A 25881-nucleotide genomic window follows, 5' to 3' on the forward strand; every position below is an offset into this window, starting at 1 on the left:
TTTTGCTGAGCAGAGATGGGGGTCAAATGAACATTTAGGCACCAAATGGCATTTAGAATATGGACAGATGGGCTGGGAGCATGGCCTAGCGGTACAGTATTTGCTTAGCATGCACGAAACCTTGGGTTTGACTCCTTGGTACCATATACACAGAAAAAGCTGGAAGTGGTGCTGTGGCTCAAGTGGTAGAGTGCTAGCCTTGAGAAAGCACAAGAACAGTATGCTAACCCTGAGTTCAAGCCTAGAACTGGCAAAAAATAGAATTCTGACAAAATGTGCAGCAAGATTGTCTACTCATTTCCCTACATTGTAGCTGCTGCTTTTATAATCCCTAGTCTTGGAATCACAAGGCTTGCACTTTTTTTGTCAGTCATGGAGGTAGAATTCAGGGACTGGATGCTGTCGCTGAGCTTTGCTCAAGGCTAGTGCTGTAGCCATAGCAGTATTTCCCACGTTCTTGTAGTTAATTGGATATGAGTCTCACACACGTTCTAGCCTTGGCTGGCTTCAAACTGCAATCCTCAGGTGTCAGCATTCTGAGTAGCTAGGGTTACAGGCATGAGCGCTTCTTTTTATAAGAAGTTAATAGCAAGGATATAGCAAAGTTAAAAAAATCACAGATTATTCACATTGTGGCAAGTTCTTCAAATTAAACTTTTAAAACTGGAATTTAAAAACCATCCTTTTTCGTTTATAGGTTTGACTTTTAAACCAAATCTTATGGCTGAAGTTTTTGTCTAGCTGCCAAATCTTTATATAGAGAATCTGTTGGTATAACCCTCCATCTCTTCAATAATAAATGGATGAGCAAATAATTAAGGAGTCTGTCATTGCAAGAGCACCTGTGGCCTTGTCCAGACTAACACCTCTGAGATTTAGTTTTTATATCTCTTAAATGAAGAATTTGGACCATCAGTGGTCCCCAGTTAGTCAAGGCTGGTAGAAGTATCATCTAGGGAGCTTGTTAAAGTCTAAGTTGCTAATACATTATTCCTAGGAGATTCTGATGATGAAAGTCCGGGGGTGCTATGTATAAATCTGTAACTGACAAAATTTCCCCAGATAATTTTCCTGTGCCAGCTATGTTTGGGAACTACTGGGCTAGAAGGCTTAGAACAAACCAAGATGATTTGGAAAGAAACTTCTATGTTTTAACATGTGGGGAATAATTTTGTGCCTAGAGCAGGCCCCATATGGATGAACTAAGCCAGTTATGATGAAGAGGTTAATTAGAGGCAGATGATGGAAGACTTTCAACTGCTAGAAGATTGTACTGTCTGCCACAGGCCTTAGGGTCACAACCAAGAGCTTTTGAGAAAAAGAATTTGGGGCTTTACAGGCTTGTCTGTGAGTAGTGTGCAGAGAAATACCCACTGAGTATTTCTGCAGTGGCTCAGGTGGGAGGTGGGATGGATGTCAGATGGGGCCAGTAGAACCTTTAGAGAGCTAGCCTGCCTCAGTGAAACTAGAAGCTGAGACATTTTGTTTTAACCTTTTTAAAAATCCATAATTACTTTTATTTGTTATGTCCCTCTTCCTCAGATTCTACCTTAATAACTTCTATTGTGTTTTTGTCTGAGTTGTTTAAAAAAGAACAAAGTAATGGTCTTACACAGAGAAGTAGTTAACAGTAGCAATAGGAGCTGCTACTTTAAGGTACAAGGAGGAGCAGGAGGAAGGAAGAGAGACCTTTCTTGCCTGCAGAAAAATCCCAGTCCACACTGTCAGCATTCTTTTGGTGAAAGTGAGAGAGGGAAGGGAGTACAGGAGGGTCCTCTGGATTTGGATCTGCTAAACACTCTAGAGACTGAGCCTCTCCAAGGATGGAGTATGGACCAGTGGGTATGAAAGTCAAATGGCATGTTCTTGTTCTAGTCCTCAGCCTATAGTCAAAGTTTCCCAAAGTATATTCCATAGCACATTACCTCTGTTGGGGGTTGATAGCAGTTACATGAGAATAAAGAAAGGAGGGCAGATAAGTCTGAGAACCCATGTGTAAAGCAAAGGCAAGTGGCCTCCTTTATGAGTTTCCGAGCATGTTGCTCTATCCTAATCAGATTCCAAATTCTAGACATTATAGAATGCATCTTAAGACAACTATGTTTCTGGAATTTGGGAGTGGCTTGGATGGTAGTTTTGGCTCTGGATTTCTTGTGACACTACTGCCACGATGTCATTCAGGGATACAGTGATCTTAGGCTTGACTGGGGATGGAGGATGCACTGCTATGGACTTTGTTGCCAGGAGGCCTCACTTCCTTGTTACCTAGACCCTTGTTAGGATTACTTCGGTGTCGTCACAACATGGTAACCAGTTTTCCCCAAGGAGAGTAATAGGAGAAATAGAGAGATACAGAGAAAGGCAAAAACAGAAACACTGAGGAAAGGCATAACAGAATGCTTTAAATACCCTCTTCTGGGAGCATATTACATAGTGTCTCAGGTTAAATTCCCTAGACAGAGATTCTTAGAAAGTGACTTGCAGTATTCTTCGGGAAAAAAACTAAAGGAGAAGAGGGAAGAACGGCTAGAAAGGGGACAGGGCCCAGCCATGATGGAGTCTTGGGTTAAAAACTGCCGTGGGCTAATCCACATAGGGAAGATCTAGCATATAAACTACACCACAGTTATTTCCCTTTGAGGCAGGAAACTGGTCTTTCTGTCCTTTTACAAATCAGTCATTGTGGACTATTGATGATGGGTTTGAGAGCTCATTTTTCATAAGTTGAAGATAATTCTCTACAGGAGACAGCAGCTGTTAGTCCTTCCTAGCCAACGGTAAGTATCAGGTAAAGGAGAGTGGGGATAGCATAGAGCCCCCGAGAGCTGGCTTCCTTCTGAAGTTTGTGTCCCGAGCATTTATCATGGTCCCTGACACATCAGAAGTACAAAATAAGTATCCGTGCAGTTGAACAAGGGAATGCACAAGAATGCTTGGCCTCTCTGGGCTTCTGTCCATTTCAGGGAAACCAACTGAGCTGAGATCCTTATTGTCCCATCAATCATGGGGCTAGGCAGAACCACAGGAGAGATCTCCACATGTGAGTGGCAGCACCTTCTATGACCATATGAAAATAATTTGTCATTTGTGCTAGGAGAGTTTTAATATTCATATATATATATATATATACTTATATTGCATGCACACACACACATACACACACACACTTTGGCTTGCCTTTCAGTGATGCGTTTACCAACAGTACATTTTCCTCATTCCATGTGTTGTTCTGTGTGGAGTCATGGTAGCCGTTGGTTGTGCTACAGTGTGCATTTCTGTACTGCGAATCTATTTGTGAGTAAAATAGAGGACTTATATCAGTAAAATGTGGAAGTTACTTGGCTCCTAAGTGGGGGGATTTTTCTCAACATTTGGTGTTTTGCATCACTGGCTAATAGCAGCTGAAGGTATGAAGCCTGGAGTCACAGGAGCCACCTGTGATGTCAAGTCACGCAGTGCTTTTGCACTTAGATGCTTGCCTGCTCTGTCTTGCATTTAATCATCAGTTTCATATTACTCAGCAGCCTCGAACATCCAGATGACACCTTCCAACACACACTTCCTTTACTTTTAAAGGAAAGAGGTTTTGTTTAGTAGAGGGTTTGTTAGGACTTTAACAAAAATTATAGTGTGCTTTTATGGTGATGATTGGTTTTTCTTATTGCTCCAGTTAAAAACCATTTTTACATGTGCGCTCTCAGCACACATTAATTAATTTATTTTTGAATTTTGATTAGCATATATTTGTTGCACAAGGGAGTTTTGTTATACTTTTTCCATATATGTCTACATTTATTGCCTGTCACTTTCCTTCATCCCCTATCCCAATTTTTAAACATGATTGTTATTCTATTTTAGCTTTACTTTTAGAATCATTTACGGTAGTCTCTATATAGTTGTACAAAGGGGTTTCAATTTCAACATGTCACCTAATGAGTACAAATGCATCTCGATGAGTAGAAATGAGTAATACATCACCCCTTCCATCTATCTCCTCCTATTCTCTCATCCATCCATCCCAACCCTTCTTGTCCCTTCAAGTTTCCTACTTCTATTTTCATATGTGTACATTCACACATTATTGTGACTATTTGCCTACCTTTCCTCTCTCCTTCATCTTCCCCTTTCTCCTTAAGCCTCAAATCCTCTCAGTCAAGATATGTCTCAATTTCTTCATATTATCTGTTAATTTTTCAAAAAGATTGCAGCATGGAAATCACCCTTGCACATATCATACTTTAGTTCACTTTGCCTGTGTATTGTGTGCATGTGGTCCTATATGTAATTTCATATATTTTTATATTTTAGATCTAGCTTCCACATGTGAAAGAAAACATGTGCCCTTTGTCTCTTTGAGTCTGACTTACATCACTCAGCATAATTTTTTCCAGGTCCATCCATTTCCTTACAAATGAAATAATATTATTCTTCCTAAGTCTCCCCACTTCTTAAAACAATTTTGGGACTGCTTGGGGGATTGGAAGGAGGAGAGAAGCTAGAAAGAGAACAATGGAAAATAAATAATACCAAAATATGTTGTGTTTATGTATGAAGATGGCATGAGGTATCTTAGTAAAAGCTGTCAACAGTAACTGCTTGGTGGAGGGCAGGGAGGAATCAGAAAAGGGGAAGCAACAGAGAGGGTTATTCTGATCAAAATGTAATATATGGACATCTGAAATGCCAGGGTGAAACCTCTTGGTAAGGAATGGGTGTCAGCAGACAGGAAGAGAGAGGATAAAGGAGTGTGAATATGACCAAAGCACTTTATATACTTGTATGAAAATAGAACAATCCAGAGAAAATGTTAATTTCTTTTCTAACCTATTTCTCCTTGATATAGGTCCTGTTGTTTTTAATAGCTTAAATTTGTAATGTGTTAGTTTTAAAGAAATATGCATGTCCAAATATAGAAGTTCTCACGATTCCTTTTCTTTTCCTTGCGTTGGTATTGGAACAGGGCCTGGTATTTGTTATGGGGGTACCGTTCTATTTGAGCTATATCTCTATTCTCCATTTTTTTGCTTTAGTTATTTTTCATATTAGATCTTATGGGGTTTTTTTGGCCTGAACTAACTTTTGTCCACGTTTTTCCTGCCTAGCTGGGAAGATAGGCATGTTTCACTGTACCCTGGATTTGTTTGTTGAGATGAAGGGTGGTGGTTCTATCGCTAACCTCTTGCCTTAATCTATCCTCAGACTACATGAGCTCCACCTAAAGAGTAATTGAGATTAAGGCATGTGCCCCCATGATTCTCTTTTTAAGATTAAACGATAATGGAAGGAGGAAGAGGGAATAGCATGGTCTACAGAAAGTCTTCCTCCAACATTAGTACACTTAACCAGGCTTGGCTACAACTTGTTTTCAGTCAGTTTTCCCTGAATGACTGTTTTCTTAAGTTCTCTTTGCTACATGTTATTGATGATTTGTTTTGGCATTTATATCATCTCTTCAATCTTTTGCTTCAGTCTGAACAAGTGTCTGATGCCGAGTTACTTACACAGATGAACAGAACTCCTTCCCAGGCAGCAGAGAGTAGTCCAGTAAAGAAGGTAAGATCAGCCTGAGGATGCTATGTCTTATACACTATGAGCCTACTCTTAGTTGTTTTTCTTTTGCCAGTCATAGGGCTTGAATTCAGGGCCTGAGCACTGTCCTTGGACTTTTTGAAGGCTAGTGCTCTACCACCTGAGCCACAGCACCACTTTCAGCTTTTTTCTATGTATGTGGTACCAAGGAATCGAACCTGGGTCTTCATGCATGCTAGGCAAGCACTTTAACCACTAGGCCAAACTCCTGATCCTACTCTTGGGCTTTTTGCCTCTATTAGCAGATCTACCATTTTAAGATTTCTCTTCAAGATAAATGTGACTGATTCACATTTTCCAAAATGTGGGTTTCCTTTTTTAATATATATATATATATTAATTTTTATTGTCAGGGTAATGTATAGAGGGGTTACAGGTACATTTGCCAGGTAGTAGGTGCATTACTTCTCACATATTGATACCCCTTCTCATGGTTTTTACCCCTATTTCCCTCCCCCCTCCCAATCATCTTGTTCCCCCCCCCCTACAAAATGTGGATTTATGAAGATTAGGATCCTGATGTTTCTTGCACATAATACTTGATGTCACTGATGAGCTGTATTCTTTCGTCTCCTTAACCTACCACTTGAATATTGCAGCTTTGTCTACAAAAAGTAATGTGGGGAGGAACAGATGATTTTGGTGGGGAGGGGTTGGTTGTGGGGCTTGAGTTCAGGGCCTGGGAGCTATCCCTGAGCTTTTTTCTTCAAGACTAACACTCTACCACTTTGAGTCATAGCACCACTTCTGTTTTTTTGGTGGTTAATTGGAAATAACCAATTTGAGGATCCTGCATGATCCTCAAATCTCAGTCTCCTGAGTAGCTAACATTATAGGTGTGAGTCACACAGGTGCTGGTGGACAGATACTTTTAACTGAAACCCACATACCTCCTAAACCTCAATACCTCCTGTGGATGGGAACAGTATTTGATTTCATGTCAAATAGGTAGTAAGAGAATGGTAAGTGTATGACTAACACCATTATAAACTTCAAACTCATATTCCAAAAAGTTCTAAAGTGAGGGCAGTGCTGAATTTGTCCTCAGATAGAAAACACTCTGTACTGTTAGATGCATGGGATCTTCATAGAGTTAAAATACAAGAAATAATAGACTACTTATAACATTAAAAAAGGAAAGACAAAAGTAAAGCCTACTGGAATTTGATTTGTTTTCCTTCCTTGATGCCCAAAAGAGTTAAGGTTTTATTTATTTATTTTAAGAAAAGAAAAGCATACAGGCTGACTGGCTGCTAGAATCTGATACCAGCATCCTTCCAATTCTTGATGAGCCAGGTATCAGCCACAGATGGAGTTTGGCTAGAGCAGTCTTCTAATTGTGGGGACAGAGCTAGAGGAATACAGTCACTGGCATGACAGATGGAGGGAACATTTAATATATCAACTTCCAGTTTTTAAAATTTTGTTTTGTTTTATGCTTTATAGGATGTACCATATTCTCAGCCACCATCAAAGCCTATTCGTAGGAAATTCAGACCTGAAAATCAATCTACAGATAATCAAGAGCCTTCTAATGCTGTAGGTGGACCAGCTCCTATAACAACTGTGAAGCCCCATCCTACAGTTCAAAAGTAAGTAGATCTAATAAATATGAGCAAGGTGAAATTTCCTCTTACACTTATGTGTAGCTGTATACATAAATGCACTCACATCCATGGAAGGGCTATAGTTGTGTTACTCATCTTTCTGACAGGATCAAAGGCTCCCAGGGACATAAAAGATTTTTTTTTGCCAGTCCTGGGCTTGAACTCAGGGCCTGAGTACTGTCCTTGGACTTTCTCAAGGCCAGAGCTCTACCACTTGAGCCTCAGCACCATTTCCAGCTTTTTTCTATGTATGTGGTACCGAGGAATTGAACCCGGGACTTCATGCATGCTAGGCAAGCACTCTACCACTAGGCCAAACTCCCGGCCCCACATAAAAGATTTTATAAGCTGTTGAGCTTAACCTGACCCAAAGGGGAAGTCATGCCCTAGGCTGTGATGACTTAGTTTCATTTGATTTCCTGCCCTTCCCCCCTCCTTTTCCTTCCTACCATTTTTTAATTTTTGTTTTTAGTGCCACCAGAATTTTTTCTAGCAAGAAGAGAGGCCTATAAGTGTAGTTTTCCTTTACTTTCTGTTTTATCTCATCTTTTTTTTTTCAGGGCAATGGGTTAGCTCTACGACCGTACACCCAACTTTCATTTACCAGTAATGTAGGATTTTATTTGAATGTCCATAAAGAGTTCCTGTTGTCAATCGTGTCAGTTCTGAATGGGCAGAAGGCCCAACACCTATTTTACCAACTAGACCAGATGCTGAAGGGAATGTGTGAGCTTGTGGACTTGGACAGGGGCTGAGGCAATGTTGCTATGGACATTCTTTTCTACAAAGTTTTGGCTTTGAGTAGAGTGATCACCTGCATCAGTTTTTTCCACAGCAACATTGAATGAAGCATTAAGGGCAGAAGCATACCACTCTCACTTGACAGTGAGCCTAACTGCTTATTAATGTCAATGTTTAAGCTCTATCCTGACACTTTGGTGGCACCTTTCAGGTTTAAAAGGCTGCTGTGAATTTACTTCTGCTCATGCTACTGTGGGAAGAAAAGCAGTGGATTCTATTGGTGGTGTCATCACCTTGCCTTTGAAGCTTAAGTTCTATTTTAATATTTGCATCTCCATCCTTTAGATGATTTTCTCCCAAATGGGCAGTTCTAGAAAGTTATCAGTATGTAAAGGAAGTAGATTTTGTCACTTCCACTGACAGCTGTGACCATCTTCCAACTCTATGCATAACAAAGATGTCTAATTCCTATCTTTCCACTGCTTTACTAATATCTATTTGATCTCTACTTGATGATTACGTTTGTCGGACAAAAGTTTCTCATTTTGATGAAGCCCAATTTTTCTTTTTTCCCCCCTGTCTTTATATGTTGTTGTTATCCTATCTAAAAAAGTATTCCTTCTCTAAGTTCACAAAGATTGGTTATTTTTTGTGGTACTAGGACTCAAAGTCAGGGCCTCATTCTTGCTAGCCTGGTGCTATATAACGGAGTCATACCTTCACCTCATTTTCAGTGCATGTGCCAGTTCTAGGGCTTGAACTCAGGGCCTGTGCTCCTGCTTAGCTTTTCCTTCTAGGCTGGTGTTCTACCAACTGAGCCATAATTCCACTTCTGGTATTTGCTGGTTAATTGTAGATAAGAATCTATTTGATTTATCTGCCCATGCTGGCTTTGAACCATGATCCCCAGACCTCAACCTCTTGAATAGCTCAGATTACAGGCATTGTCCAAGTTCCTGGCTTCCAGTCCTACTTTTGGTGGTTATTTTTGAGATGGAGTTTTAATCGACTTTTTTGCTCCAGGTAGCTCTGAACTATATGGTCTTCCACATCTTAGTCTCTTGAGTAGTTAGGATTACAGACACACATAATTGGCATTCAGCTTTACAACATCTTATTTTAGTTCACAAAGTAGTATATTTTGTAGTAATATAAAGCAACTTAGCATCTATAGTGCTTTAAACCCTGGGGAGGGAGGGAGAAAGGGAAGGAGGGAAAGGAGAGAAGGAGAGAGAGAGAGAGTACCAGAAGACATTGAAGGTTAGTATATAGTTCTTTCTCATCCAATGTTTTGGGAAAGAATTAAGCTCTGATGCCATCAGACATCCATTGTCTGTAGTAAGGTAACCTCTCACTTATGCAACCAGAGTGGTACTCAGTGTGGTTGTAATTCTTTGTTTTTCCTTTGGTGCCAGTCCTAGGCCTTAAACTCAGAGCCTAAGCACTGTCCCTGAGCGTTTGTGCTCAAGGCTAGCACTTTACCACTTTAAGCCATAGCTTCACTTCTAGCTTTTTGCTTGTTAATTGGAGTTTGGAGATATGAACCTCACATACTTTCTTGCCGGGGATGGCTTTGAACTGTGAGCCTCAGATCTCAGTTTTCTAGGTAGCTAGGATTACAAGTGTGAGCCACCAATACCTAGCTTATTTTTTTCCTCCTCCCCTCTTCATTTGTGATATTTATATGATTGTGGGATTGATGACTGGCATCCATGAGGAAAATTTCCAATTTCTAAGTAGTTCTCTCAGAATACCCCAAGAAGAAAGGAGGTCTAAGGTGAAGCTAAGGTTTTTCTCGCTGAGAACTCAGTTTATATTCTTTGAAGTATTAATTCTGATGTGGGAACTGAAAATAAGAAACAGTGGCTCAAATAATATGCAAGTAGATTTCTTTTTTATATGTGTGAACTGGTGATTGTTTTAGAAGGGGAGGAGCTCCCTGTGTTCAGGAATACAGGTACCTTCTGTTTTCCTGTTCTTAACCCCTTGGGGGGTACATTTATTCATATGGTTGAACGCAACTTGTTGCAAGCATGTTCATGTTTCAAATCACAGTAAGAGCTAAAGAAAAAAGAAAGAAAACAGGTTATTGCTAAGGACTTAACTCAGAACTGATACATATTATTTTTCTTTGATTTCATTGTTTCAAAACTTAGTTATCTGGGGTGGCGCTGTGGCTCAAGGTGTAGTGTAGTAGCCTTGAGCTGAAGAGCTCATGGATAGTGCTCAGGCACAGAATTCAAGCCCTACAACTGACAAAACCAAACCAAACCAAACCAAAATAAAAACAAAAACAACAAACCCCTTAGCCATCTGGGAACCAGGCCTTCATTATGAGCCTTATAGGGACATTTAAAAATTCAAACTATATGGACACATTTCTATTTTATGTATTTACAGAATTTTTAGTGTACTTAATGGAAAGAATAGAGAGAAATTTGTCAGCTGGTTCCCAGCTGATTGGCTTTTGAAATGGTCCGTTTCCTTCCTTGGAGGAAATAGGTCACTGGGGATGAAATTTTGAAGAATATATATTGTCCCTGGTACCTTGCTCCTGTTTTCTGCTTCCAGTATGTCTGGAGGTGAGCAACATTCCTTCACTGCATATTCTCTGTCATGAGGCCTTTGAAACTATAACCCAAAATAAATAAATCCCTACTTTCCTAAGTTCTCTGGTATTCTGCTACAGTAATGAAAAGCTAACTCCATCTTGTCCTGTACCAGGGAAAATTATGTGTGTGTGTGTGTGTGTGTGTGTGTGTGTGTGTGTGTGTGTGTGTGTGTGTACGTGTACTTGTTCTGGGGCTTGAATTTATGACTCTGCAATCTCACTTGGTTTCTTTTCTCTCAAGGTCAGCCCTCTAACGCTTGATCTATACTTCTACTTCTGCCTTTTGCTGGTTAATTAGAAAATCAGAATCTTGCAGACTTTTTTGCCTGGGCTGCCTTCTAACCATGATTCTCAGCCTTCTGGATAACTAGGTTCATATGCTTGAGCCACCAGTAACCAGCCCTAATCTATGTTTTTGAAAAGATGATTTTGACATCTCTCCCTTACCTGTCTATATGTGATAAAAATAATAGTGGTGAACTTATTGCAGACTATGCCGTTTACAAATCAGCGTAATAACTATCATAGTGTATATTCTCAGCAAGTGTTTTCTGTTCAAGGGTCACAGATTGTTCTAGCGCAGTGGATCTGGCCTTGGGATTGCTTATATGGTTACTTTTCTAGGAGAACATAAATCATCTTTTTTTATGCTCTAAACTTCAGTATTTCTTGCTATGGAATAAGAAATTGTAACTTATACCCATGGTAAACATGTTATTTCAGTCTTGTAACCAAGGACAGTTTTGAAAAATGAAGAGTTCTAAGACTTATGGTCACATGGTATAAGCAGTGACTGTAATGGGTAAGCAGAGTGACATTATCACCCTGCCCACACTGGTTCTGTGAATTTACCATTGACTTAGTCGAGAAATTAAAGGATTTTTTTGCCAGTCCTGGAGCTTGAACTCAGGACCTGAGCACCATCCCTGGGCTTTCCTCAAAGCCAGCACTCTACCACTTGAGCCACAGAACCACTTCTGCCTTTTTTTCAGTGTATGTGGTACCAAGGAATCGAACCCAGGACACCATGCATGCTAGACTAGCACTCTACCAGTAGGCCAAACTCTGGCCCCTAGTCCAGAAATTAACTATTAAAATATTCAATTTTTCTCAAATGCCACAGATATTTTGGTACTGGCACATGTCTCTGTCTCTCATTTATTCTCAGTAATAAATAAGGAAATATTAAGCACTCTTGCCAAATTAATATCGAATTTTTGCTTAGTAGAATGTTCTATTCTTTTCTTTCAGAATTGTCCCCTAAGGCCACCTGCAGGTCTTTTAAATGCCGCTAATGCTTAGGTAAAAGGGCATTCAGTTAATAAGGTTTGTTAGAAGAAATGCTTATTAGAATAAATGGAACACAAATGTTTGAAAAGGCCCAATTCACAGCTTTTTATTCAAGTTATAATATGAGAATTACTTCATGTGTAAATAATTCATCTTGATAAATTTGGTATGTGCTGCCTGCCTGTGAATATGACATTATATTTTTGGAGCACTATGATTATTAACCCTTGTTACCTTAGCACTTATCATGAGTCAGAGTTCTGATGTGCAAGAGTCCAAACCTCTTAAAGTCCTTTTTTGATGAAATATTTGTACTTTCCCGTAGGCAGTCCTCCAAACAGAAAAAGGCGATTCAAACTGCTATCCGCAAAAATAAAGAGGCAAATGCAGTCCTGGCCCGGTTGAACAGTGAACTCCAACAACAACTCAAGGTAAGGAAGGCTTCCCAGATTTGGACAGGCCTTTCCCTAGTTATCCCTGCTTCTTTTGTTTGGCTTTGTTTTGACCATTGGCTGCCCATCCCTTTTGGTATGACTTGCTTTTGTTCTCAAATCTCCTTTGGAAAGTGGAGAATTACTGTGAGTAAACACCATGGGTTGATTTCTGGGTGCTTGGAGAAAGACTAGGAACTTCAGTATGCAAGGTCCATGTTGTGAGTTAAAATGAAACACACTCTTATTACAAAGCCTAAAATATTCTTTGTTATCCAGAGCTTTGGAGCAAGTTTTCTTAGTTATTGAATTTTTTTTCTAAAAGATGCTAGACTTATTTCTGTAGAAGAAGATGGCATAGGCTCTAGCAAAGGGAAATTGCTACCCTGGGGCCTTAGAAATGGTTCCATTTCACTTTCTCAAGAACATTAACCCTGTCCATATTATCTGTTGTTTTTTTTATTGTTACCTCCTCTGTAGTAGATTTCCAGAGTGTCCATAACAAAGTACTATAACTTAGATGGCTAAAAAAAATCCCTGAAATTTGTTTCATAGCTCCAAGACTAGAAACAGGAGTCAACTAGTAGGAAAAGCCATGCTCTCTTCAAAGGGTGTGAGGGGAAAATCCTTTCTCACCACTACTTCTGGTCGTTTCTGGCTATTTTTGGCATTCTTTGGCCAGTATATACAACATTCCATTCCCTGCCTCTATTGTCTATATCTTTCTGTAACTGTGTCCAAATTCCTATTCTTATACCCTTAGAAGGACACAAGTCACTGGGCCTACCCTAATCTAGCATGAACTCATCTTGATTACATTTGAAAAGATCCTGTTTGCATATAAGTCACATTTACAGGCACTAGGGGTTAGGACCTAAACACATTTTTTTTTGGTGAGACATAATTCTCTGCTACATGGTTCTCTATTCGCACATAAACAGATTCCAATATTATCTATTTCCCTTGACAAGTTTGTATTCCATTTCTGTTGTCTTCTTCACAATACAGCTTTTTCAGAATTGTTTTCATTCACTGTCTACTTCCTCATAAATGGCTTTTCTCCCTCTCTACTCAGGGTGGCTTTCCTTTCTTCCACTCACACTCCTCTTTTGCTCATATTCAAAGGCCTTGTTTTAACATCTGAAGTTTTTTTTTTTGTCAGTCCTGGAGCTTGATCTCAGTGCCTGGACACTATCCTTGGACTTTCTCAAAGCTAGTGCTTTACCACTTGAGTCACAGCACCACTTATGGTTTTATCTGTGTATGTGGTACTGGGGAATCAACCCCAGGGCTTCGTGCATGCTAGGCAAGCACTCTACCACTAGGCAACGCTCTGGCCAATTTTCTTTTTTTTTTAACGTCTGAATTTTCTTTTTTTCCCTCTTTCTCTTTTTTTATTGTAGGGTGATTTATAGAGGGGTTACAGTTACATTGGTTAGGTAGAGGGTACATTACTTCTTGAACATTGATGCTTCTTCCCATAATATCTGAATTTTCAATAGCATCTATATAAATGGAGATTATCTCCTCTGAAATCACTGTTTTTATTGTTTTGTTTTTGAGACAAGATATCCTTATGTAGTCTAGTTTTGCTTAAAACTCTGACACTCTTGCTTTCAACCTCCCAAGTGCTAGGATTACAGGCATATACCACTGTGCTTAGACTGAGATTTTTTTCCATCTCTTCCTGAAGTTTCTGTACTGTATTCTATGGTGTTATATAGAGTTATATGAAGTTGTATAGCTTCATGGCTTTGAAGATCATCTATAAGCCAATTAAACCTGAATTTATGTCTCAAGTCCTGCTACTCTTTCTTCTTAACTAAAGATATAATGTAGAATTTCTTATATGCTTTTATTCTTTACACAGAAATATATGTCCTAGATTTTCAATCCTTTTCCCAAAAGGTCCTTTTTTTGTCTAATTTTCTTGTTCTCAATTATTACCACTACCAGTTACCTAGTTTCTTAAAGTACAAATCAGATGAGTCCTCAAATTTTCCTTTCTGACCAACTTAACTTCATCAGCAAGACATAGCAGTTATAGATTCATAGTGTTCAGGAATTAAAGAAAGAAAGGAAAAATGCATACCCCCAGTGACCTAACTTTCTTCATTTAGGCCCCACCTTCTAAAATTTCCACCACCTCCCAATAATACCATCAGCTGGGGACCAAGCTTTCAATAATAATCCTGTGGGGGATATTCCGGAACCAGGCTCAACATTTGGAATGCAGTCTGCATCACTTCCTGTGCCAGGGTCCTATGAGATATGTTTTCACCTTAAGTCTCTGGCTTCATCTCTTGCCAATATGCTCCTTGTTCCCTCTGTGCTGGTATCACGAAGCATTTTGTTATTCAAACTCACCTAAACCATTTTTCTCTCAGGGCTTTTGCAGTTGCTATTTTATCTCATTTGCACAGCTTTCCCCCCATCTTTATATAAATTCCTCTCTTCACTTCCTTTAAGTCTCGGCTCAAGTAACATCACCTCTGAGAAGTTTCCTTGGTCACAGTCTTTGCTTTTTCCCACATTTACCATATGTTATACAATGACATCACTCATTTCCCTCTGAAAGTATCTGGCCCATTCATTTCATTGTCTTCCTTGAGATATTTGAATATAAGCCCAATGAGGGCCTTGTTCTTTGCAGATACCATTATAGCTAGGGCAGTATTTGCTGAAAAATTGGATCATAAACTGGATGAATTAATAGGAGTGCAAATGCCTTAGCATGCTGTGTTTTCTGACTACTGACTACCAGTGTGTTGATTCTTCTGGAGCAGCTCAGTATCGAACCTTTATACAGAATTCTTTTCTCACCTCCACTAATTGTACTAATGGTACTTAAGGATGTGTTTTTTTTTCCCCTGAATAAAACGATAGTTTATTTGGAAGTGAAAGGAAAGTTGTGAAAAGAAAGTAGCATCTGGGGAAGGGACTGAAGAGGACCCCATCAATGTCTTTATGTATCTCTTTTATCTCTGCTGGGGACCAGGAGTTTGGCCTGGTGGTGAGAGTGTTTGCCTAGCATGCATGAAGACCGTTGGTTCCTTGGTACCACATACATAGAAAAAAAAGCCAGTTTCTAGGACTGGCAAAAAATATATTTTAGGCTGGAAAGTTTGATTTCTTAAATACCAAACTGGTGATCCCTCTCTTCTGTCTTTCTCCAGAGGCCACACATTAAATCATGTACAGGAACTTGGACAAGACTTTGGTGGAGGGATGTGGGGTTAAATTAAAAGGCAGAAATTGTGACTAGAAATTCAGTCCTGGTGGCTTACCATTCAGTTTTAGGAGTCTACTTTTGCTTTCGATCTGCCCCAATCAGTCTTTTAATTTTTCTCTAATTGTTTTTATTATTTTACTGGGACTTGAACTCAAGGCCTTGCCCTCTCATCCAGCTTTTTTTTTCTGCTCATGGATAGTGCTCTACCACTTGAGTCATGCTTCCAATTCAGGTTTTTTTTCTGGTTCATTGGTCTCACAAATTTGTCCTCCCAGGTTGGCTCCAAAAATTCTCAGATCTCAGCCTCCTGAGTAGCTAGGGCTATAACACTAGTTTCTGACCTGCCATTTAATTTTTAATTTCATTCTCTGCTAGCTTCAAATCCTATTAAAATAGAGTTAGACTAAGGTTGAGTTATGGAAATTTTTAAATTAATGTTATCATCTTTAAAAAGGAATTCATAGATTACAAATTGTGAAACCCTCTGGTCTCATTACCAGCTTTGACTATCGTGCCTTTCAATCCACATGTTCTTGAGACATACAGTAATAAACGTTTGTGGGTCCTGGGCCTGGAGCCTTGCCTAGTGTGGTAGAGTGGTAGAGTGCTTACCTAGCATGCATAAAGCCCTGGATTTGATTTCTTGGTACCACATACACAGAAATAGCCAAAAGTGGTGCTGTGACTCAAGTGGTAAAGTGCTAGCCTTGAGAAAGCCCACGGACAGTGCTCAGGCCCTGAGTTCAAGCCCCAGGACTGACTAAAAATGTTTGTGGCTCCAATTATGTTTCCTTTGAATATCTAAATGAACTGAACATGACATCCTTGTTTTTTTGTTTTTCCTCTCCCTGTTTTGTGCAACTCAGGAGGTTCATCAGGAACGGATTGCATTGGAAAACCAATTGGAACAACTTCGTCCAGTGACTGTGTTGTGACCCCCAAAGTTGAAGTAACATGTGTGACCTTGTCTACCAAGATATTTCTTTGAATGTTTGAGCCAGATATTCATCATAGAAGTCAGACTGTGTCAAAAGTTGTAAGCAGCATAACATAATCTGTATTACCTTTTCTCTTATACATTTTACTGTGGTGGAAAAAACCCCCACGAATTATCACACTTAAAATTGTAATTGTTAGTGGACTTTATCTCCCATTCTTAAGTGCTTTCTCAAGGTACTGGATGCTGCTCCTTACCAAAAATCAGTCTTCTAGCAAATAATTTAGAGCTTTATTTATTTAAAGAACTTATGAGTTTTACAAAACCTTATAACCAAGTACCTTCAGGATGCTTGTTTTATTTTTGTATGTAAATCACACACAGTAGGTTGGTTTCCTGAATAATTGGGATTCCAACAAGATAGTCTTTGGCATGATAAAAACAAAAACTAAAAGAAAATGAAAGCATCAAATTTAGACTGGCACTGTGCCCTCTACCACTACATGCCAAAAATTGCTTCTCTAGTGCCATTTTAATCTCATATCTAGCTATAAATAATACATGACTATTGTTCCGTAGTGAATGTCAAAGACTTATTGGTTCTTTACACCTCTGTGAAGTAGAGATTTTGGCAATAACCTATTTAACTTGGCCAATCTAAGACATCAACCCAGAAAACAGTCCTTTCATGTAAAATTTGGACAAGAACAATCTACCTTAACTGCCTCATCTGAGCAACTTAAATAAATATTTGCCATATCTCTACTTTTATCTTGCATGGGATAGCATACTTATAGATGCATGAATTTGCAAATCATCCATCAATATGATAGGTTCATAAATATTTGTTGTTTGAACCCAGGTATCCAGACTAGAAAGGAAACAGAAATGGTTGCCAATAATCTCTGTTTATTTTCATCTTTATTTTATCCTAGCTGTATTGGGTATGAAGAAACAATGAAGGCAAATGGTCCTCACATTAGCTTTTGTTCTCTGTGGAGTGTACCTATGGGAAGTAAATAGCTTATATACAGTTCAAAAGAGCTCATCTAACTGATGTAGGTGATGGAAAGCAAGATCCAAATGCAGACTGCAGTATTCTATAGAAATTTAAGTAGCTATTGCTTCTTTTGAAAGCCCAAGATGAAAATCGGAATTGACTGACTCTACCAGGTTACAGAGTTAAAGGTCACTAAGCCTCATCTAGCATGCCAAATTTAACATTGCATTGAGAGGCTTACAGCTAGACAAACTGACTTTGGTGCATTCGGTTAATTTACCTATTCTTTGCATAGTGGGATGGAGTATAATTAGGGTGCTTTGTGAAATGCTTTTGATTAAGCTATTGATAAGAGCTGAGAAATTTTGGTAAAAGCAGATATTTGATGCTTCCTTGTTCCATTGGCAAGTTTTTATCAATAGCTGAATAGCAGAAGAAAAAGACTCAAACAGATGATATTTTTCCAAAGAAAAACAAATTGTTGAATCTCTTCCATGCATATTTAAGGCTTTCAACTGATCTGATTTTGAGAGTCATGAAATTTGAACCTTCTCTCTTTTCTTTTCTTCTTTTGGCTGCCTTTTATGTTGTTGTGGAAAAAGATGAGGAGTGAATTTCAACCCTTACTGAGATTATGAATGGGTCAGTACAGTTTTAGGTAATCATTTTTTCCCTTTTCTGAGATCTAGGGGCTGTAACAAATTTGTATCAACAGTGTTCTTATTGCAGATGCTTCACAGCATGTTTTGCTTTTGCTACATTCAATCTAGGAAAGACTAACATATGCATAGAATCTTCTGGTATGTGTGCGCTTACTCAGGATAGCAGTTCATATCTCCCAACCAGACTTGTGATAGAAGGAATGTTCGTCTCTGCTATGCATTTAAAAATATGAACATGCTGTTTCCCCTGTGACGTCAGTGACAGAGTGAACTATGTTGGGAGGTAGGAGTTTTGTTTAGTTGGCTTCATTTGCATTAAAGGAAAAATCTTCCCATTAACAATCAAAGCCCTCTAGTCTCAAAAATTTTGTGTGCATGTGGTCTTGGCTACACATCATGCATGCAAGTGCTTTAATACTTAGCCCCATTGTCAGCTCATTGCCGATATTTCAGGATAGGCATTACATTCAAGAACACTTCAGTAATATATATGCCTAGCTTTCTTAGTTGGATCTAATGTTAGCTAGTTTATTAGTTTCTTCCAAGTTATTTATTTTGAAAAGAATGAGATATTTGTGTGGGTGTATACTCAGATACACATACACATTACAATTATAGTTACCTTACTCCTCTGTTTCTGTTTTCATAGGATGTGTACTTTTCATTTGGGATTATAATACCTGATAATGTTTCCATGAGCTTTTCATGTGATTTATTAGAAGGCTGGTGCAGTGAAATCACCATTTTACCTCTTTGGGAAAACTGCCTATGGAGCAGAAATCTATTGATAGAAAGGTCACTACTGTCCCTACTCACAAGGGTTTAGTTATTTTGTTAAGCAGTGATCTTTCTCCGTATGGATCCTCCAGGCCCACAGATGAAAGCAGAATAGGAGGTAATAGTGGAATTTAAAGATCCGTCCTTCCCTCCCTCCCCCATTCTCTCTCTCATTAACTTACATTGGTATACAGACAGGGATTTCATTGTCATATTCTGCATATGTTTAAATATAGTCCAAACAGTCTCTCCTTCAGTATCTTCTGTATGTGTCATACTGCTCTTGGCCACTTTCTAGTTGCAGACATGAAGCGAATGTATCAAATAGGAGATACCTGGAATGGATGTGCTATATCCTAAGCAAGGCAGATTATTGTCTTAGTTGAACTGATCTACTTACTCTACAGTGCTTGGATACTAATTCATAGAGGAGTTAGCTTAGCTGGAGGGTGTGCCTAACTTGTTAGCCCTAGAGATGTCAGAGCTGGGCAGGACTGGTCTCATCTCCTATCATTTGCATGTGAGAAAAGCAAGATCCCAAGAATCAGGAGTTCCTGGCCCAAGAATTCTTGGAGTTGAGATGTCAGCCTGGCTTCTACCAAAACTAAAATTAGATTAGGAGATTTAAAAACTTACCACTGAGTTTTGTTGTCTTTATTAGTCTTTAAATAGGAAGATATGTTTTTAAAAAGACATTTAGATCTAGACATTTCTCTTGGATTGAAATAAAATAATAACATCTTAAGGAAAGGAATATTACCGAACTATTTTTTTTCCTGAACACTTTCCTATCATGATACAGAAACTTATTCTAAATTTCTTGGCAGCACTTTGGACAGTTGTGTCTTTGAACAGATTCCATTCCCATATTCCTTATGGAAGTTTATTTTAAAGACTACTGCAATTGAAATGAGCTCAATATGTAGTAAGTTACAGTTTTTCTTCAATATACCATTGGTTGCTTTGGTTGCAAATGTTTAATTTCAACATGTGTTAGGGTGAGTAATCAGAAGCATGGATTTTCTTTTGATTTTTTTAACCAATAACTGAACTATCACAACGCTTTTTCTACTTAGATGTGATTTAATTTTATAGTCTGTTTCCTGATTGATCTCACAGCCATGGTTTGTAAGTAGACGATTGATAAGATATTTGGAATTAATGTATTTCTTGAAAGACATTTGCATATATCTTCTAAGCAATAATTGGGAAAAGCTCAACTACATTATTAATACCTTAGAATTAAAAAAACACATTTGTTCAGTATAAACTATGGTCACATCTTATCAAGGAGATGTGATTTTAAAATATATTTATTTAAAAAGAATTTAACATCTTGTAATAACCAGATCCTTCCATGTTATTGACATTATGAATGTGAACGTAATAATCATGGTTAAGCAGGTCTTCCTTCCTTCCTGTTTTTTTTTTTAAAATTTTATTGTCAGGGTGATGTAAAGTAGTGAGCACATTTCTTTTTGAACATTGCTTCCTTCCTGTTTAAATAGAACACTAGTCATTTTGATTTCTAAGGATCAGTTTTCCAAGACATGTGAAAGGGTATCAATGTATGTGAATTAATGCACCTTCTATCTGGCAAATATCATGTAACCCTTTTACTAATTACAATAAAAAAATAAAAAAAGGATCAGTTTTATATTTTAGTTATGATGGTTTAGTTACAGATTTTTGCATCATTTTGCAGTGTGGTCCAGGTTCCTAGTAAGAAGTGAGGATTTGGGTTTGTGGCATGTTCAGCCACCTATCTTGCTTTTCTTTCAGCACAGACTAAGGGAGATTGCCCGCCATCGCTGACAGATTAGTCACTGATGGCAATTTGGATGAGCACTACTCTGTGGGCCACTGTGATCTGTTTGTGTGTGATAAGAAGAGAGTCTAGTTCTGTAGATCTCCCAAGAGCAGCAGACGTGGAGAGCCAGTCTTTAAAAGCAATACAAGCAGATCCTAAGGGCTGCTGCTTAGCCCCCAAACAGACTTTCAAAAAAACTGTTATGCATGTATGGTGCAAGGCAGACATTTTGTTAATGCAAGCAAGACAGCGCAAGTCGACAGTGGCTTTTAGAGTAGTATGATTATTGTCTGAATTTAGTAAACACTAAATGATGGTAAAGGAACTTTCTCTGGGAAGCACTGCATGGCTTCAGTGACTAGGCCTTGTTCTGGTTACAGAAGCTTACCTTTTCTCTCAACAATTGGAGAATGCTTATTTTTTTTTGCCTCTTGTGAATTGTCCTATCTCACTTCAAGCTAATTCCATGGCTGTGGGAGGTGGAAAAGTAGGTTTATGACTCTGAAAACCAGAGAATAGCATACTTCAAGAAGGCTGAAGTTGGAATTTGGAAACTACAAGGAGACCTTCAGGTGCCAGTTCTATAGCACTCTTTTGGACAATAGACTAAGATCCTTAACCTCCTTTAGGGAGCTCTGCTCTGATACTGAACACACTAACCCAATTGCATGCAGCTTGGATCAACAAAGTGTGTTATTTTTAATGTCAACTTATATGACAGCTTCAAATGCACCTAACTTGGGAGCCAAGAATATCCTCTTCTTTAGCACTGCCGTTCTTTTTGGCTCAAATAGGATACTTATGTGAGCCAGAGACCAAAAGAGCCATTTTAGTCTTCATAGATATTGGCCAAAAGTGATAATGAGCTGTCTATTTTAACCTTGATAGTAAAAATGTATATTATATTTTTTCACTACAGGTACATGGGACAGTAAAAAGTGTAACAGCAAAGTATATATTTGATGCCTTCTGTCTTTTCATGATAATGTGCTAACAAGTTATATTAATATCTTACTCAGCCAGAATCTCATTCATTTGTTAAGCATTAGGAATATTATGCATATTTACCTTAAACCTAAATAAATCCCTAAGACTATCCTATATTTGAATTGTGATTTGTAGACTCAAGTTAATTTTTCTGCCTCTGTTTCATACTTGTTGAAAAATCTGTGAAGAACACAGTAAGATAAGAATATCCAACTTGGAAAAATGTACATGATGTGAAACTGGGGTACCAAGTTAAAAATAAATGTATGTTACCCAAGTGGCTTTTATGGTGTCTTGGTGTCAAAATTTTGTGGTTTGTACTTGGTCTTTTATGCACTTAATGCGGTCGACATGAAAAGGAATTGAGGGTCTTTCCAATGAAGTAAAAATCTAAGATTTTCTTTTTTTTCACCTTGTGATGATCTGAGTTAGGTTCCACTGATCTGAGTTACTTAGTATTGATCAGTCATGGGATATCATAAATCACTCATTGTGGATTTTTAAGGTCCATTAAATTGAAAATGTGGCTTAATGTGGGGCCGGGTTACGTGTTTTATTTAAAATGTTCTCAAAGTAGGTATGGTGGTACAAATGTATAATCTCAGCTTTCAGAAGGCTGAGGCAGTAGGGTTAATGCAAGGCCAGGTTGGGCTACATAATGAGTTCAGAGATTGTTTGGGCTATATACTGAAGCCTTTCTCAAAAGCAAACACCGAAAAACAAACAAAACAACAATGTCCCCATCATAGTGTCTTTAGCTAGTGTGGGGGTGATAAGGATCAGGAACTGTTGTCACAAAAATCCGAATCTAGTAATCTTATGTCCCAGTTATGGTTTCTTACCTTTAAAATGTGTGTAATTTTAGGAGACTCCAGTATCCTATTGGATAGGTTTTCTGCTGTGTTACAATGTCCATTTGTTATGGTTTATATATGAAGTGCTCCCCAAAAAGGCTCATATATTCAAGGACTAATCTCCAGCTGATGTTATTTTAAGAGGGTCCAGAAAGTTTACTAGGTGGTGCCTCGCTAAAGCAAGTAGACCATGGAGGCGGCCGGGGGGGGGGGGGTTTGATGTTATATGAGGGGTGGGGCTTTCTATATGTTGTTTCTGGCTTCCTCTCTGCTTCCTGGCTATCATGATGTGAGCTATTCTTCTATGCCCTTTTAATTATGATGGATCAAAATCTTTGAAACAGTGAGCCAAATCTACATGTTTTCTTTCTTAAATTGTTTATTTTATGTGAGATATTTATCATAGAGAATAAATTCTAACTATCCAAGAGTTTGTTGTGTCACTTGACCTTCATCCCATAGGTATTTGCTATGTCCCTACAGTGTAACTAAGTGCTCAGGAGCTGGTGTTCAGACCAGGATGACAGATCCCTTCCAAGAGCTCATAGCCCCAAGGGCTGAGACTTATTGATGAGTTGAAATGTGAAGTTAGGTAAGTGCTGTGATGCATTAGGATTAGACATAAGTCTTTGTATTAAAGGTATTTTTAAAGTTTAAAAAACAAATACAGGGCTGGGAGTTTAGCCTAGTGGTAGAGTGCTTGCCTTGCATGCACGAAGATCCAGGTTCGATTCCTTGGTACCACATACATAGAAAAGCCGGAAGTGGTGCTGTGGCTCAAGCGGTAGAACTCTAGCTTTGACAGTACTCAAGCCCTGAGTTCAAGCCCCAGGACTGGCAAAACAAACAAACAAAAAACCCCAAAATACCTATAGTTGCTTGCATCACTTGTTTCAAAGAATGATTTGTGTTCCCCCAACTTTTTTCTTACTCCCTAGAGAGGAAATGCCCTGCTAGAAGATTGCATATTAGTGTTTCTAATTTAGACCAGCTCTGTTACATAGTTTAAATATATACTTTGGTATGTATTTTGACAAAGAACCAAAGCCCAGGACATAAGAGATTAAGTTTTTATATACATGAATCCAATAGAAAGACATGAGATGTTTTCCATATTTTGGAGGGTAGATTAGGGGTACTGAGATGAGAGGATTGAAAGTTTCAGGACTCTCTTTTTGTTAAGAAGGCCATCAAAGTACAGAAATAGTGTGGAAATGATGTTGAAATAGTTTCCTTTCCCCCTTCCCTTCCCCTCCCTTCCCTTCCTCTTCCCTTCCCTTCCCCTCCCTTCCCTTCCTCTTCCCTTCCCTTCGCTTCCCTTCCCTTCCTTTCCCTTCCCTTCCCCTTCCTCTTCCCTTTGCCTTCCCTTCCCCTTCCCCTTCCCTTCGCCTCCTTTTTTCTAATACCAGGGTTTGGACTCAGGCCCTTATGCTTCCTCAGGTTACTGCTCAGCTGATACTCTACCACTTGAACAACATTTTCAGACATGCTCATTGTTGGTTGTTTTGTTTCACTCTTAGTTTGCTTTATTTCTCTTAGTAAAGTTATCTTCAGTTTCATCCATTTTCCTGAAAATAACAAGATTTTATTTTTTATGGCTGAAAAATACTCCATCATATATAAAAATGGAGTTAGATATTAATCCTTCTGTAGTATCTAATGTTAAGATCTTAACATTGTTGGTTATTTTTGAAGATGCCTAGGATGGCCTCAAACCACAGTCCTCCAGATCTTAGCTTCCTGAAGAAATGGGATTACAAATGAGAGCCATGAGAAACAGGGTTTTCCTGTTTCTTTGAACAAGAATATATAGTCAGGCTGTTTAATAATTCTGGAAAATCCCTAATCTCACAGGTCAAAATGCTCCAAGTGGAATATCTCAGTGGCAAATTTCAACCCCAAAGAGTCCCGTCATATTTTAGTGTGTGTGTATGTGTGTGTGTGTGTGTGTGTGTGTGTGTGTGTGTGTTTGTTTGAGGTGCTCTAGGAGTGTGAACAATGGTATTCACAGATTCCTAATTGGAACTTTCTGTATTGCACTTTTCTTTTAAACACAGAATGAAGATTATCTTTGAGTATTAGATTAGACCCCAGGTATACTTATTTGCCTTGAAATTCTCTTAGCACTTGTGGTATAAAGAATTGTCACAGAAATTTGTAAAAGATTCTAGATGTGAGAATATTGTAGCATCATCAGCAGAGTGCATGAACAGCATAAATGCATATATATGTATATATGATATATACTGAAAACTCAGCAGCAACCACAGCAATTGCTTTAGAAGGCAGATCAAGGAAAATAATTTTTGGTGGGAAAATAATATTGCTAGAGATTACTGACAACTACATGGTGATAATAAAAGCTGACTTTTACTGAGTTTTATTTTTTTTTAAATTTTCCAGGGAAAATGTATCCCTTGTTCTTGTTCTGGGGGTAGTAGACTACTCTCAACCTTGGTACATTACAAAATAGAATGCATACTTCTACCCCTTGAATTAGACTTAATCAAAACTACAAGGCTGAAAGAGAGCCAAGGGGAAGAAAGATAATGCTTGGGGAATGAAATAAAGGAAAGCAAGGAAAATTAAATACAGATACAGAGAACTGTGATGCACATTCTTTGAAATTCAAATGAAAATTGGCTCAGGTCTTAGACCATGTGTATCAGGAGCCTGCATCCTGGTCTTTCAGGAGATTGTGAAACACAGGAGTGATGGTGGAGGCACTGATGTTTATGTCCTTGTTACTTCTAGTACTGAGAGGCTTTTGTGGAATTAGTTTAATAATTCCTGAGCTCTGCCTTGCTAGTGTCATTTACATGTCTTGTGTGTATGTGAATGGAGGACAGGGTAGACTGGGAAGGAGGCAGAAAAGATAGGCTATTGAAGGAGATCAGAACTTTTACATAGTTTATATCCAGGCTTAGCACAATGTACAACTCCCAGAGACATTGCTTATATTATATTCTATGTGAAAGATTCCTCTTGGTGTTTAGGACACATCCTGTGTCTCCATGGCAACATACTGCACAGTCCAGACTTTCACCAAAATGTTCCTCTTCCCCCTTTCCTGTGTTAATATGGAGGCTTAAACTCAGAACCTAGGTGTTACTGCCTAGCTATTTCACACAAGGCTGGCACTTTGACATTTAAGTCACAGCTTTACTTCTGAATTTTTGGTGGTTAATTGGTAATAAGAGTGTCACAGACGTTCCTACTCAGGCTGGCTTCAAACCACATCTCTCAGATCTCAGTCTTCTGAGTAGCTATGATTACAGGCATGAGTCACTGGTGCCCCCACGCTCCTTCCCCCCCCATTTTTTTTTTACAGATTTATTGTTCTGTTTTTGCTG

The 25881-nt window shown here is 38.6% G+C and overlaps 1 protein-coding gene across 6 annotated transcripts in view; it reads left to right on the top strand.

Moving 5' to 3' along the window:
• The window catches only part of Reps2 (RALBP1 associated Eps domain containing 2), a 188694-nt gene extending 166743 nt beyond the window's left edge, over positions 1-21951 (top strand). For all 6 annotated transcript variants that reach the window (XM_090326959.1, XM_090326962.1, XM_090326964.1 and 3 more), the window contains 4 exons: positions 5470-5553; positions 7036-7181; positions 12164-12269; positions 16368-21951. In XM_090326959.1, the coding sequence (XP_090183085.1) occupies positions 5470-5553; positions 7036-7181; positions 12164-12269; positions 16368-16436 (405 nt within the window). In that variant the 3' untranslated portion in view covers positions 16437-21951. The remainder of the gene's footprint in view (positions 1-5469; positions 5554-7035; positions 7182-12163; positions 12270-16367) is intronic.
• Positions 21952-25881: the final 3930 nt, after the last annotated feature.

The sequence above is a fragment of the Megascapheus bottae genome, chromosome X, assembly GCF_031878675.1.
Source record: "Megascapheus bottae isolate mThoBot1 chromosome X, mThoBot2.hap1, whole genome shotgun sequence".
In the NCBI taxonomy this organism is placed as follows: domain Eukaryota; kingdom Metazoa; phylum Chordata; class Mammalia; order Rodentia; family Geomyidae; genus Megascapheus; species Megascapheus bottae.